At 42.7% G+C, this 15080-nt stretch overlaps 2 protein-coding genes across 9 annotated transcripts in view; one reads left to right on the top strand and one right to left on the bottom strand.

The window, feature by feature from the left end:
- Window positions 1–6661, bottom strand: part of LOC129178466 (A disintegrin and metalloproteinase with thrombospondin motifs 7) — a 79680-nt gene extending 73019 nt beyond the window's left edge. For 7 of the 8 annotated variants that reach the window (XR_008569801.1, XM_054770734.1, XM_054770736.1 and 4 more), the window contains exons 1-2: window positions 6353–6661; window positions 4193–4563 (exon numbers count right to left, since the gene is read on the bottom strand). Coding sequence is in view for 7 of the 8 variants with exons in the window: in XM_054770734.1 (XP_054626709.1) it covers window positions 4193–4563; window positions 6353–6470 (489 nt within the window). In the remaining variant the exon portion in view is untranslated. The remainder of the gene's footprint in view (window positions 1–4192; window positions 4564–6352) is intronic. The other variant, XM_054770735.1, reaches the window with a different exon arrangement.
- Window positions 6662–8878: 2217 nt separating this feature from the next.
- LOC129178467 (relaxin-3 receptor 1-like) lies at window positions 8879–10622 on the top strand. The gene has a single exon (XM_054770742.1). It carries the CDS (start codon window positions 8937–8939, stop codon window positions 10071–10073), a length of 1137 nt encoding a protein of 378 aa, XP_054626717.1. The 5' UTR covers window positions 8879–8936; the 3' UTR covers window positions 10074–10622.
- Window positions 10623–15080: the final 4458 nt, after the last annotated feature.

The following is a 15080-nucleotide window of genomic DNA, read 5'->3' as shown; positions in this document are numbered from 1 at the left end:
ATGCTGTGGGTTTTCAGCGTTGTTCTCGCATATAAATGTTTTAGGTTTAATTTTCCTCTAAGATCATATTTCTCCTCTCTGATTGAGAAATACTTTATTAGGTTTTTGGGTAACGAGTTGTTATTAACTTTATGCATTATTCTAGTGGTTTGAAAGTGTACTAAATCTGCGAATTTTAATATCTGTAATTTTAAAAATAACGGGTTTGTATGTTCTCTATACTTGGCATTATGAATTATCCTTACAGATCTTTTTTGCAGTACAGTGAGTGAGTGAAGATTGCTTTTGTAATTATTTCCCCATATCTCCACACAATACGTTAGATATGGTAATACTAAGGAACAGTACAGAGTGTGGAGTGATTTTTGATCAAGAAGATATTTTGCTTTATTCAATATAGAGATATTTCTCGCCACCTTTTGTTGTATATATTTAATAAGAGAATTCCAACTCATTTTTTCATCTATTACAACCCCAAGGAATTTATATTCTTCCACTTTTTCAATATCCACTCCATTAATTTGTATTTGGTCGTACGTGTCCTTTCTACTATTACCAAATAACATTATTTCAGTTTTACTTAAATTCAGAGATAATCTGTTCTTGTCAAACCATGACTTTAATATGACCATTTCATCCTTGACCTTTTTAATGAGTTCTTGTGTGCTTCCACCAGAACAGAAAGCGGTGGTATCATCGGCGAATAAGACCAATTTTAAGTTGTTTGTTACTTTACAAATGTCGTTAATGTACAAGTTAAACAGTTTTGGTCCCAGTATGGACCCCTGGGGTACTCCACACGTGTTATTTAAACTCCCAGATGTATATTCTCCTAGCTTTACAAATTGTTTCCTCTTTGCTAGGTAGCTTTTAACCCAATTTAAGACTAAACCTCTAATTCCGTACCTTTCTAATTTTGAAATTAAGATAGTGTGATTAATTGTATCGAAAGCTTTTGTCAGATCCATGAATACTGCTGCAAATGGCCAAAAATAATGGCCAAAAATAAGCTTTTGGAATTAGCGCCTTCACATGTGGTTACGTGATACACTGCCCTGGAAGCCATGTCCTGGTACAGTCACAGGACAACCACTCCCAAAAGTTTGCACATACATCACTGAGAGACTTCAGAAGTTCAAGTCAAGCACAGTTCTTATGGGTTAAGGACTGAATGATTTCAAACACATAAAGCTATGAACGCGTATTTATCTCAATGCACCGTTTAGTTTTAGATTTTTAAATGTCATTACACTGACAAATTGAGTAGTATGTAGGGTTCCGATATTTTGCCCTCTCATCTAAGCAAACAAAGCAATGAACACACTGCAACTCATGTTATGTCTACTCTTACTGTATGTCTACACTTCCTTATGCACCCTCCGGTCTACAACCAAAAACACCCTTCAAGTCCATGGGCGACCGGGTCTTCTTCTCTGTGGCTCCAAGGCTGTGGAATGCCCTGCCTGACCACCTGAGGGCCCCACAGACTGTCGAGGTTTTTAAACGAGACCTAAAACCCATCTTTAAAAAAAATCGTGTTTAGATGTAGTTTTCATTTAGAATTTAGAACGATAGCCGCGCTTTCTATGTAGAACAATTTTTTTCACTCTGGAGTCATTTGAGATTGCTAAAATGTAAAGTGCAACATAAATAAAATGTATTATAATAATAATATTATTATTCAAATGATGTCAAAAAGCTCCAATGAGGTGAGATTACCCGCATGGTGCGGGTGAGCAAATCAAGTGCTCCTTTTTCTCCTGCCTGTGACGTTAAGGGCCTGTGGTAACTACCCCTGATCTCACTTGTAAACAAACATTCACTTTCTGACGAATACGTCAGCCCTGTCGTTTCATGTGCTGTTGCACCAAATGCTCCGCTATGAAGGGAACCCCATCAAGCACACAAAAAAACCTTATCACACACCTGAATCGCTAGCACGATAGTGCTGGTAAAGTGCAGAAGGTTTGCCAGAGACCTCCGTGGTATCACACCGGCTGCTCGGAGCGTGTGCTCGAATACAGTGCACCTTGCTGGGCCACAGCAGGTGGCTCCCTCTGCGATACACTGTGGTTCTCCTGATAGTAGTGATGTGGTAGTAGTAATGTCATGATATTTGATTAGGACTAATCAACAGGTACAGTTGCTCAAATCTGAATTTGTTTGAGTCCTTCTTACCTCCAGGTGTGCACAAACTACGGTTAAATCTAAAAAAACATAACATTTGTATCATCGGTATCATATTGGTCTTGAGAAGCAGAAAGTTATCGCTATCGGTTTGAAAAAAAGGATATTGTGTATCAGTAGTGACAACTTATTTTGAACACAGGATTGATTAACCCTCATGATTATGCAATCCACAGCTGATCATCAAAAGCCAGCCAGCACTCCATAAATGCACCAAAGGATGCAGACTGTGAAAGAAATGCTTCCCCAGTTGAGAAAAACCTTGGTAGGTCGTCTTTTCAAAAGATGCAGTTGTCACGGCGACAATGACTTCCAAAACAGAACGTTCTCAGTCTGTGTCATCACTTCAAAACCTCACTTGGCTGTCCGTGTTCCGCCGTGCTGACTGACTATGACCACAATATGTTTTCATTTGGTCCCGAAATAACAGAATCAAAGTCATTTTGATCATTGTGTTTGTGAAAGGGAACAGAGTGTCACCTTGGCAAGCCCAGATTATTTCCTTTTGGAGTGCACACTTATTTCAAGACACTGTGTGCTCTGTTCCGTTCACTTGGTGTGACTATTGCTGTCACACACACACACACACTGGATAAATGTCATTAATGTCATGTTCTGACATTTAGTTCAATGTACCCGTCAGATAATTGAAGTTATTATAGTATATATTGACTTGTGTTGTTCTTTGTGTTGGTGTTTGTGTTTGTGTTGGTGTTTGAGTTACTCTGCCGATGACAGAGCTGCCAAGTGAGTGAAAACACTGATTGCTGTACATTTACTTGTGACACAACTAATGAGTGCATACATAATCTGTGCATGAATTTGTATTGAGCTTGCCATGTTTAATGCTGTGAAAGCACTCCAAGTACACGAACAATATGGAAAGCATCTGCAGCCCTGCATGTCGTCTGGGAAAGTTCTCTTGGTGGAAATGTTCCTTTGAAGAGTTAAACTACAGGCCAGACACACGTGAGACGGAAGATCAGACAAAGACATTAAAAAAACGATCAAAGCAGTCGATGAAGAGTGTTGTGACAATATTCTTATTATTTCGTCTCTCATTTTTATGATATTTTTTAAATCCAATAGCCATTGGACATCTCTGTGTGGAGTTTGCATGTTCTCCCCGTGCGTGCGTGGGTTTGCTCCAGGTACTCTGGCTTCCTCGCACATTCGCACAAAAACGCCTACTCGAAAAAAATCAGACCTCACAAATCGCTCAGCATTGTATTTGCCTCCCGCCGTATCCCTGCGCACTGTCACCTCTCCATTCTTGTGTACGTGACGAAGATACTCGCATCTACCTTTTTATTCCACCGGCTTCCTTCTGTCGGACTTCCCTCAGGTTAGCCTGGCTAGCTTCTCTTTTGTTCCATGAACTTGCAGTATTTCTCTCATGCAGGTGTTTGGCATTTGCAGCATTTTTTTGTTGGCATTTAAAAAAAAGATCCTGCAGCATTCATGTGATTGCAACATTTTGCCATTGCTTGTGTTTTATGGTGTTTTTGATTTTGGATCATTTCTGTGGTTGGAGTGTTTGGACGTTGCTGAAAAAAGAAGCATTAAAAGCTACCCCTAAACCTGCAGAGGGCGCTACATTGCTCAGCAGGGCCATCTCTCCCTTTCCTGTGTGTGAGTGAACCAGTTCTATGTTGGCGTAAAAATGGAACATCCATCCATCCATCCATTTTCTATGCCGCCGTATGCTGGAGCCTATCCCAGCTGACTTCGGGCGACAGGCGGGGTACACTCTGGACTGGTCGCCAGCCAATCGCAGGGCATATGTAGACAAACCACCATTCACACTCACATTTATAGTAATGGAAAATAAATAAATAAATAAATTTAAGAGTGTGAGATTTCCCCTCCGGGATTTATAAAGTGAATGATGAATGACATTTGAACATTTCACCTTCCTAAGGAGGGAAGAGGACTGCAAAGGTAAATGAGGTCACATCCTTACTATGACTAGCCACGGTCTTTTCTCTATCACGCTATTACTCACCAGTCCATCACAGGTACTAATTGCTGCGCTCCCTTTGACAGCAGCCTCATCCCGCACTTCACCCAGGAAATGACACTGGGAGGTTCCGTGGCGACGGATCTTTGTGCCTTTGAGACCACCGTATCTCCTCTCTGACAGAAATCCCGGGGCCAGCAGGTGTGGGTTGAGCGTCAGGTTAAAGTGCAAACTGTGACCCGCATGCCATAACTGGTAGAAGACTCTCTCCTGGTCCATCGACTCCTCTGAGGCATCGCGGCGCTGTACGCGGCGGGAACGATGGCACAGGAAGTTGGACAGGAAGTGACCTCTGACATCCACTCTAGTGGGGTGAACCACTTCATACTGAGGAAGGTCCTGGTGGAATCTCTCTGCTGGAGTCATGGTGGGAAGAAACAAGGAATGGAAGATGAGCTGTTGGACTTGGTGAAGGGAAGGTCATCGTTTTCCTCTATCTACCCAGCTATCTGACCAACCGTTTCCCAATCTTTACTGAGCGAAGGCACATATTTTATATTAGAAAAATGCCACTGCACACCATCAAGCACGCCATGACTTATTGTGCAGTAGGACTGGCAGCAGGCAGGTACACAGGTGAATGATGTACAGTACCTTGTGCCATCGAGTGGAAGAGCATTTCATTGTTCTGCCTGTCATATATCGCTGCAAAAAGATACGTGGGAATCACCGGTCTACTCTCTGTGCCATTTCTAGCCGCAGCAGTGTGGACACAGCACAAGACTCCTATTCATTGTCAATACAAAGGGTCAAAAGGTGAGCATCGGCAGCTGAAGTCAGATCAAGGCTTGCTTGTGACTATGCACAAGTATCGTAATTCAGCACAATATGGTGGTAACATTGTGTGCAAGTCACCCGAAACAAGAAATATAAAGAGTCATGAACGAGTCGTTCAAAACTTGCGTTTTTTTTTTTTTTTTTTACTGAAACGGGACTCACGGGTACTCTTCTCTGTTAAAATGTTCACTTACTCACTGCTTCTTCCGCTAGTAGAACTTGGTCAGCCCGCAAGTTTCACTGACTCGCACGTGCTTGATGAAAGACTCTAGTTTCACTGACTCACGGGTGCTTGACAAACACTCGAGTTTAACCCACTTATTGGGTTGACGAAGATTTGAGTTTCACTGACCCATGGGTGCTGGACAAAGACTTGAGTTTCACCGACTCAAGTTGACAAAGATTAAAATTTCATTGACTCACAGGTGCTTGATGATGACACGAGTTTCACAAACTCACGAGTTGACAAAGATTCAAGTTTCACTGACTCATGAGATTCACTGACTCACGGGTACTCAAAGACTTGTATGTCACTCGACGAAGACTCAGAGTTTCACCAGCTTGCAGGATGAAAAAAACTCAAGTTTCCCTGACTCACGGGTACTCAAAGACTCGTATTTCACTAACTCACGGGTGCTCGACAAAGACTGAAGTTTCATTGCGAGTTTCTGCACATGCGCTTTGTGACGAGCGACTCCAGTACCAATTTATTTCAGAGAGTGACTCAAAAGAACTTGAGTCAGTAAAATAGTCGATTGTTTTACTGGCCTCTTTTGCTTTTATTTAAGTTTAATTTTTAATTTTTTGGTTGATAAGCTGCATTGTTGATTTACGGGGCCATCTGAGCTTATTTCAACTGCACATTTATGCACAAGCCAAAGGGCACCTCTTTTTTTGGCCTGCTTGCATCCATAATGTGGATTTTCAGCAGCCAGCCGAGGATTTCAATGTGAGAGGCGGGCTTGCAGGTATGTGCAGAGAAGATTAATCCCCTGAAAGTGCTTCAAATTCGCTACTTAGTACAGAAAGCAACTCCACAGTGAGGATTATAACATTGCATCCTGCAAACTCCCCTATGAAATTCTCTTCACCCTCCTGCATTTGGAGGTCAGCGTTAGAGCCTGGGGGGCAGCAGGTCTGTTCTGTTTAGCTCAGGGTCATAAGAATGCTGCAGGAATTGAAATGTTAAATGGAATACACATTGCCATGCTGACAATTGCCAGCTTTGCGAACACAGTTGAACTTCCTTCCTACAAAAGAAGACTGCTGCTTTGGTTCTTCGCATGCTTTGTGCATCAAGGCTGACAATAAAAGCAAGGACACAAACATAATCTATAGCCATACTCGTTCAAGTTTCATGGAACTGACCTGGCTGTCGTGCCGACCCCAGCGCTTTGCAGCTTTCCAGCACGGTCACAAGTACCACGAAGAAGCGAACGTGAGACGTTCCTTGTCCAGCGTGAAGCCCGCAGTCCAAACGGGTCATTTCGGCAGCACAGTAAACTGGAGTTTAGTGCTGAGTGACAGTTCAGTTCAGTTCATCTCCACCATGACTGCAGCGTACGAGCGCGCACTTGGAACGATCCAGGCCCGATCACTATCTGATCATTTTGATGCATTGCCTGTTGTAGAATATTGCTTTTTTGCTTCCGAGTGATTCCTGCGCCCCGAGTTCTCCATCCGCGCCGACAACTAGTGACAGCCTGAAAACTTTGCAAAGTTCTGCAACGGAGCCACCCCCACAGATGGGTGGACCCAAGACAATGGGCTTTCTCTCAGCACGACTTTTAAAGGGGACTCCAAGAAATGTGAGATCCGGCCGGCGGACGCGGACAGAAAGATGAGCTTTTGACCCATCTTGACACCCCCATGTTTACTCAACAAACATACCTTCTCACCGAGAGATCTGATGCCAACAATATACAGCGACAGTATTGACGATACTGACTCAATAATGCAAAAACCACTTCTGACTCTCATTCATTTGTGAAAATAAACTTAATAGAAATGAAAAATATCCATCTCATCACGCTAGTATTGATCTCACAAAGATACTACACTGGCGTCTACATCAATCATTGGATCGATGCTCCCATCTCGAGTCTCATCTAAAGCCAAGGTCACAACTGGAGGTACGTGTACGTGCACAAAATCACAACAAACGCACGGAAGGCGTGAGTCAACACTCAATAATGGAACAGCGCAAAATGGTATGCGTTCACAGAAAGTCACGGCAAAAGAAAGGCTGCTCTTTAATACAGTTGAAAAGCCAGCATTTCAAGAAATGCTGCAAACGTTTGACAGACAGTACCGATTGCCTGTGAGAAAATACAAGGTGACATAGTAAAGGAAATATTGCATTATTATGATATATATTTATTATTCTATATTAGTACAACATCAGTTATGTCGACAATAATATAATTTAGCATCCACTTGTGGGACAATAATCATTTGTAGTGTTTTGTGACTTGGTTCAATAAAAGCGTTTGTGAAGTCATATTTTTTCATTGTACTTTTCTTAAAATTCATGTTCCAATCTTGTCTCTTCTCGTTGGACCCAACCTCGTGTATCGTCTCGTCCCGTGACACCCGTATAAAATGCCATTTCAAACATTTCCGGTACAATTTACAGCTATTTGCTATTCAAGTTAATACGCCGCATCTTATTGCAGTGATGGCATACAAGTTAGATATCTATTGATATCGGTATTGCTTTTTTTCTACCGGTAATGATATCGGTGCATGAGTGATGATGTGCTCCACACAGCTTGTTACCTCAGTATGAAGGAGGGCGCCACCTGGCGTGGCCCAGAAAGGTGCACTGTATTCGGGCACATGCTCCAAGCAACCAGTGTGATGCCACGGGGGTCTCTGGCAAAACTTTTGCACTTTTCAAATTCCGTGGCGCTGACATTTCAGTTGGCTGATGAGGTTTTTTGTGTGCTCAATGTTTTTTTTCCCCTCATCGTGGACCATTTGGTACAACTACCTGTTTGTTTGAGCTCAGGGGAAGTTACGACAGGCTGTTAACGCCACAAGCAGAAGAAAAAAGGAGCGGTTGCTTTGCTCGCCCGCATAGTACGGGTAATCTCGCCTCATGGAAGTGTTTTGAAAATGATCGGATTTTGGGAGCGTTTTGAAAATGATCGGTTATCGGATTTATCGGTATGACGTCATAATTCCTTCGTATCTGGTCTGATAATTATCGTTCACCCTCAGTTTTTATCAAAACTACTGAAGGCACCAGCCTGTTTCACAGTCACAACAAACATAGACACAGGACGACGGCAGCAGCATTAGCTGTCAGCGTGGAGAATGCAATAGTTGAAGCTGAGAGTGGCACTTTTCATCACAAAGTAAACTATCTTAAATGTTGCTTAATGTTCCTATCAATTAACGTAAAAGCGTTGAGGTGATTCGCTTGTTAGGAAAAATAATCCTAAGGAGGATTTTAAGGACTTTGTCTAGCTAATAAAATAGGACAATTTTCTCATATTCACACTTGTCAGTAGATGATAAACATTCATGTTTTAAATCGCTTTGAAGCAAATAAATAACAATAAATAAACAAAATAAAATCAATACATTTCAAACAGAATAAAACTATTGTCAGTGCAGTACAAGGATGTAGAGGGCCCTGATGACTGGGTTTGCCTTGGGCCCCCAAATGACTAGATCCCCCCTGCTTGGGCGCACTTTACGCACAGTGCTTTGGTCCAGCTGTGTAGTGCATGAGCCTCAGTGCACAATCACACAAGTGAATAGTGAAACTGTGAAGTGTGTACTTAGAAGACACTATCTTCCCAGCCAATGGTGGCCCAGCAGTGGCACAAGCGTATAAAAGCTTGGCTGCCGTCATGCCGCTGTCTCTCCACGAGGAGTAAGGATGGAGAACATTTCTGACACATCACACAGTGAGCTGTGTTGAGTGTTCCTGTCCGAACTGAAGATGGATGACGCATTAAACCAGAGCGAGGCATTAAACGCAAGTGGCGATGACAAATTTCACTTTGATGACATCGGCGTGGGCGCGGACGCGGACGGGAGCGCCTTCTTGAGGATCCTCATCTCCGTGGTCTACTCCGTGGTCTGTGCGGTGGGTTTGGTGGGGAACCTCCTCGTCTTCTTCCTCATGAGGCTGCGACAAGGTCGAAAGAAGTCTGCCATAAACTTTTTCATCATCAACCTGGCTGTGACCGACTTCCAGTCGGTGCTGACGCTGCCCTTCTGGGCCGTGGACACGGCCCTGGACTTCAGCTGGCCCTTCGGGGACGCCATGTGCAAGGTGGTGCTCGCCGTCACGGTGATGAACATGTACGCCAGCGTCTTCTTCCTCACGGCCATGAGCGTCACCAGGTACCTATCCGTCACTTCGGCGCTCAAGAAGTCCTCGCACAGATGGTCGAGGCGCGTCAAGTGGGTGTGCGCGGTGCTGTGGGTGGCGGCTACGCTCGCTACGGCTCCCACAGCGATCTTCTCCGCAGTGATCGTGGTGGCGGGAGAAAAACTCTGCCTCCTTAAATTCCCAGAAGGATACGACTGGCTCGCCCTTTACCACATCCAAAAAATATTGCTTGCTTTTATTATCCCGCTCCTGATTGTCTCCGTCAACTACCTGATGCTTTTGCGCTTCATTAAACGCAAGAGCATGTGCACCAGCAACCCAAAGAGGAGATCGAGGGTCACTAAATCTGTCGCAATAGTCGTTTTATCCTTTTTCTGCTGTTGGATGCCCAACCAAGCTATCACCTTCTGGGGCGTTTTGGTTAAATTTAACGCAGTCAACTGGGATAAATCCTACTACATGGCGCACACCTACGTGTTCCCACTCTCTGTGTGCTTGGCGCACGCAAACAGCTGTTTGAATCCCATACTGTACTGTCTCATGAGGCCAGAGATCAGGAAGATGCTTCATGCTTTATTCTGGAGAGTTCCCAGTCCGTCCGCCAACACCAACAGCAAGTGCTGCAAGACGCGCTCTTTTACGCACGGAGACGTCCAAGCAGCGCGGACTGCTGACAATGCAGGGTTCACCCTGTCTGTCATTGATGATAAAGGACTTACTAGCTCCAAAATGGCCACGTGAATCCGTTAAATTATTATTTGTAGTATTGATGTATTTCATTTTGCATGTGTGCATGTGATCATCGTGCGTAATGTGAATGAACTGCAAGACACATGCGAATTATTCATTAATTAGAGATTCGTGCAATGTTCACACGCATTTGTAGGAATCCAGGGCATTGCATACTGGACTTTGCAATTTGCAAATGAACAACAATGAGCAACTTGCTTAGATTGTTCACATAATTTGAAAAAAAGGCACTTACAAGCAAAAACATGTCCACAAATATATTATACATTGTAAATATACAATCAAAAAGGCAATCGAAAGCAAAAACATAACCTCTACAGGTATTATATTGATGTACATTGTAAATATACAATTAAAAAATGGACTTGGAAGAAAAAAAATGTACACAAGTATTATTATATTTATGTACATTGTCAATATAAAATTTAAAAAAGGCACTTGGAAGCAAAAACATGTCCACAAGTATTATTATACATTGTAAATATACAGTTAAAAAAGCCCAAAAATAATCTCTACAGTTATTATATTGATGTACATTGTCAGTATACAATAAAAAAAGTCCACATGTACAGTATTATTACATTTATGTACATTGTAAATATGAAATCAATGAATTTTTCATCCGTGAAATTTCGTGGTGATATTTTTCTTCGCAGCAAATATAGTTTGTGTTTGTTATATAATACAATATAACATAATATTCTATAGAAAATGAAGTAAAAACATGATTATTGTTGGGCTGGGAGGTTCTTCTCTTTATATGCATGTGCAAATAATATGACTAATCTTCATAGATGGAATATATTTTTTCCTGTATAATTTGACGAACAATGAGAATTCACAGATCGCTGCCATATATTAAAATGTGTGTTTACTTTGTTGAGAACTGGAAGATGTGATCCTCAAGCCATCCGTATGACTCATTGGACCTTTAATAAGGCAAAAGTGCACAATCTAATGAAATGAACATTCATTAAACATACTGTATTAGCGGCTGTTTGCAATAGTTCAGTTTGTTTATTATGGTGCCTGTGCTTTGTGGGGGTGTCGACAAGGTAAACAAGGTCATTAAAGTGTCAGAAATAGCTCTCAGTATAGGATGTAGTGCACTTCCACACTGCTGTACACTACGCTCAGTTGTATTTCTCTCTTTGTAGAGGCACACATTCTTGGATAGTCGGGTGTACTTTTACTATGTGCAGAAGTACCAAGTGTGTCCAAGTGTGAATTAATGAAAAGCATTAAGCCGTGAAAACAGGTCTATATCTGAAAAATATGATGTTCACCTGCAAATCCATACTTTTAATGAGGGCTGCACAATAATTATGGGGACTTATGACTTCATACCAATAAATCCAATAACATAAAAAATAGCCCTGATAACCGAACGCTCCAATGAGGCGACATTACTAGTACTGTGCGGGTGTGCAAATCAAGCGCTCCTTTTTTCTTCTGCCTGTGATGTTGTAACTTCCCCTGAGCTCACTTGTAAACAGACATTCCCTTCCCGAGGAAGACATTTCTCGTGCTAGTCGTACCGAATGCTCCGGGAAGAAGGGAAAATAAAAACATTGAGCACACAAAAAAACTTATGAGCCACCTGAAACGCCAGCGCCGCAGCATTGGAAAAGTGCAAAAGGTTTGCCAGAGACCTCCGTGGCTTCACACCGGCTGCTTACAGCGCACCATGCTGGTGGCTCCCTCCGCTCTATACTCTGGTTCTCCTGATAGTAGTGATGTGGTAGTAGTAATGTCATGATACAGTCAAACTTGTCTATAGCAGCCACTAGAGGGAGTCTGCAAAAGTGGCCGCTATAGACAGGTGGCCTCTATAGACAGGTTGGCGTCCAGTTTGAATGTTGACCAATAGAGGAAAAAAAAGAAAAAAAAGGGAAAATAATAATAATAATAATGTTGACCAGTAGAGGGCACTGCGGACTGCTGATAAAAGTTGTACAGCACTACTTGTTATTATCATGGTTCATGGTTCATGGTTTTAATCCTGAGCATGCATGAGTCAAACAGTAGCACATCACATAGTACAATTCAAAATTTTGCATGTCCAAAAAGGAGTAGGAAGAAGCAAAGCTTATTTAATCCTACCCCTCATCAGTTTCACATCAGTTGCAATACATTTATTCACCTCTTGTTCTTCCTAGTGTACTTTGTAGGTCTACATGACAATGTAGTGCAATCATAGCCAAGGTTTTTACTTACTAAAAGGAAGCTAGAGGCTTAATAATAACTGATAACTGATAAAATACTTCAGTTAAGTACAACCGAACTCAGTTTTGCTCCCGCTGCCGCATGCATGCTAGCATATGTTTTTTTTTTTATTGTAGCGTTGCTGGGAGCACGTCCTGTTCCTAGCCTAATTTGCGGTAATGTTTTGGTGCAAATGCTCTTAAAGTTACATGTTTGACCAGGAAATAGCAAGCTCAAAAGAAGATGGCTTTTTTATGTGGAACAACTGACAGTTTGTGTGGATCTTGTGAATGATTGTGACTGAGCTACGACTCAGTAATTAAAGTCTACACTCGACGGCTTCATTGATTGAAAAACAAAACTTTTTCGTGCATGAAGCTGCTACTTGAGTCGGTAATTTGGCCGCTATATGCGGTCAGATATTGACCAAGGGAGACAAAATGGGTGGCTGCTGGCTGCGTTGCACAGGTGACTGCTATACACAGGGTCTATAACATGTAAATTTGCTGGGGGGGATTTTTCAGTGGCTGCTATAGGCAGGTGGCCGTTCTATAAAGGTGGCCGCTAAGACAGGTTTGACTGTATTTGATTAGGACAAATCAACAGGTACAGTTGGTAAAATCCTAATTTGTTCCAGTCCTCCTTACCTCCAGGTGTGCACAAACTACAGTTAAAACTACATTTGGAAATCGGTTATCGGTATCATATCGGTCTTGAGAAGTAGAAAGTTCTCGAGATGTCGTGCGTCTCTACTAACGCTAGTCTACTATTTTGAATATCTTATGTACGATGGCAGAAGAAGCGGATGTCAAAGACTCATAATCCATGTGTGACCTCAAATAAATCTTCAGGGAATGTCTTCAAAGGAGTTGAAATGAGCTGACGTTGTGTCATGTACAGCGTTGCCGCTCTGCTGCCGCCTGTCTGCCATCTTTTGCAGCACACTGCTGGCCCAGCAGGGGCGGAGCCACCGGCACACACCAGTAGCTATTCCGCCGTCACCTTCTTAAGCATGGTGGTGGAACGTCCTCGTTGCCAGATTGTCCTGGCTCCCTGCCTGTTTACCACGCTTTTCCTGCCTCTTACCTACCTACCTGTATGTTCGCTTTCTAGTCCTTTTACTGACATGTCGCTGTGAGTACCTCTCCCTGCTTGCCAGTTCCGGCTTTGGTTATTAAAGCCTCATCAGCTAAAGTTAGCCACTTGGCTTTCAGCAGCGTCTTTTGTGTTACACCTGCTTGGCTTTCAGCAGCGCTTTCTGTTTTTGACCTGCTTGGTTTTCAGCAGCGCCTTTAGTTTCGTATTATACTTTCTTCCTGCTATTCCTTTTCGAGCAGCGCTTCCCGTTTATCCTTTTTGTAGTTTGGCCTGATATTTTTGTGTTTTTGCACTGTACCCCTTTTTGTATCATTTCTGTATGCCTTTTGAACACCAGTGAGATATCCTTTTTTGTATGAAATCTTTTGATCACTACCACCGTTGTCCTCTCTGCATCTTGGGTTCCATACACTGGCTTGCGCCGCTTGTGACACTTTGAAGATCATATCTTATAACTCCCATCTTTTTAATACTCATTAAGCCACTCAGGGACTCCCTCGCCTTGAATAAATGCATTTATTATGTTGAAATTTTATGAAAGCAGAGTTCATTAAAGTGTTCTCCATAAAATATCAGCACGTTGCCTTTTCAGTCTTGGCGTGCTTTTAGAGGTTGTTGAATGCTTCACCCCTCTCTGCTCTGACCTTCCCCTGTTCTCTCCTCTTGCTTGTCTTCCTGCCCCCTCCTGCTGAAGAAAAAAACCCATTTCCATTCTGTCCATGTCGGATGCTGCCACGTGCTGGCATGGTGCAGAGACAGAGGCGTAGTGCAGGTAAGAGTCTTTCAGTGCTGCACAAGCAGGTGCAAATCCCCATGGTCCTGATTGCAAACAGATGAAGGACTGCGGATGCAGAAAAAGTTACCGAAGAACTACACAGAAGGAGTGCGAGGTGAAGGGCAAAAAGGGGAAAGGAGAGTTGGTTTTGGGCAAGCGCCAGATCTGTTGCTTTTTCCCACAGGGCTAATCCATTTCCACAAATGCAGGTAGAGTACTCCACGGTCACGGTGCTCACGTAAGCTCCAAATCCTCTGGCACTGCTTGGCGTGCACATCCAAAGAATTAGCAGAGCTGTGAATGCTCACATGTTTTGGTGCATCATTTCTGTTTTTTCCCCTTCCGCAAAAGCGCCAAAAAGTCCACCAAGACGAAAGAAACAATGGAAACCACTGAGGAGCGTTGAGCAAAAAAATATGCAATACACAAAGATGAGCGGTTAATGAATATGATATAAATTAGAGATGCATGATATCTTTTTTTCCGAACCGATACAGATAACTTTCTGCTTCTCAAGACCGATATGGTACCGATAACTTTTTACATTTTTAAATTTAGATTTAACTGTAGTTTGTGCACACCTGGAGGTAAGAAGGACTGGAACAAATTAGGATTTGACCAACTGTACCTGTTGATTAGTCCTAATCAAATATGACATTACTGCTACCGATCACCAATGTTTTTCCCTCCTCATCGCAGAGCGTTTGGTACAACCAGCACGCAAAATGTCTTCCTTGGAAAGTGAATGTTTGTTTACAAGCGAGCTCAGGGGAAGTTACAGCAGGCCGTTAACATCACAGGCAGGGCGAAAAAAGGAGCACTTGATTTGCTCACCTGCACAGTACGGGTAATCTCACCTCATTGGAGCGTTATCGGAGCTATTTTTAATGTTATCAGATGTATCGGCATGACGTCATAAC

Source organism: Dunckerocampus dactyliophorus, chromosome 3, assembly GCF_027744805.1.
Source record: "Dunckerocampus dactyliophorus isolate RoL2022-P2 chromosome 3, RoL_Ddac_1.1, whole genome shotgun sequence".
Taxonomy (NCBI): Eukaryota; Metazoa; Chordata; class Actinopteri; order Syngnathiformes; family Syngnathidae; genus Dunckerocampus; species Dunckerocampus dactyliophorus.
Note: the sequence above shows the minus strand (reverse complement) of the source record. Positions and strands in the feature narration are given on the sequence as shown.

Coding starts and splice junctions, on each gene's coding strand:
- LOC129178467 (XM_054770742.1), top strand. CDS start 8,937: ATGGATGACGCATTAAACCAGAGCGAGGCATTAAACGCAAGTGGCGAT.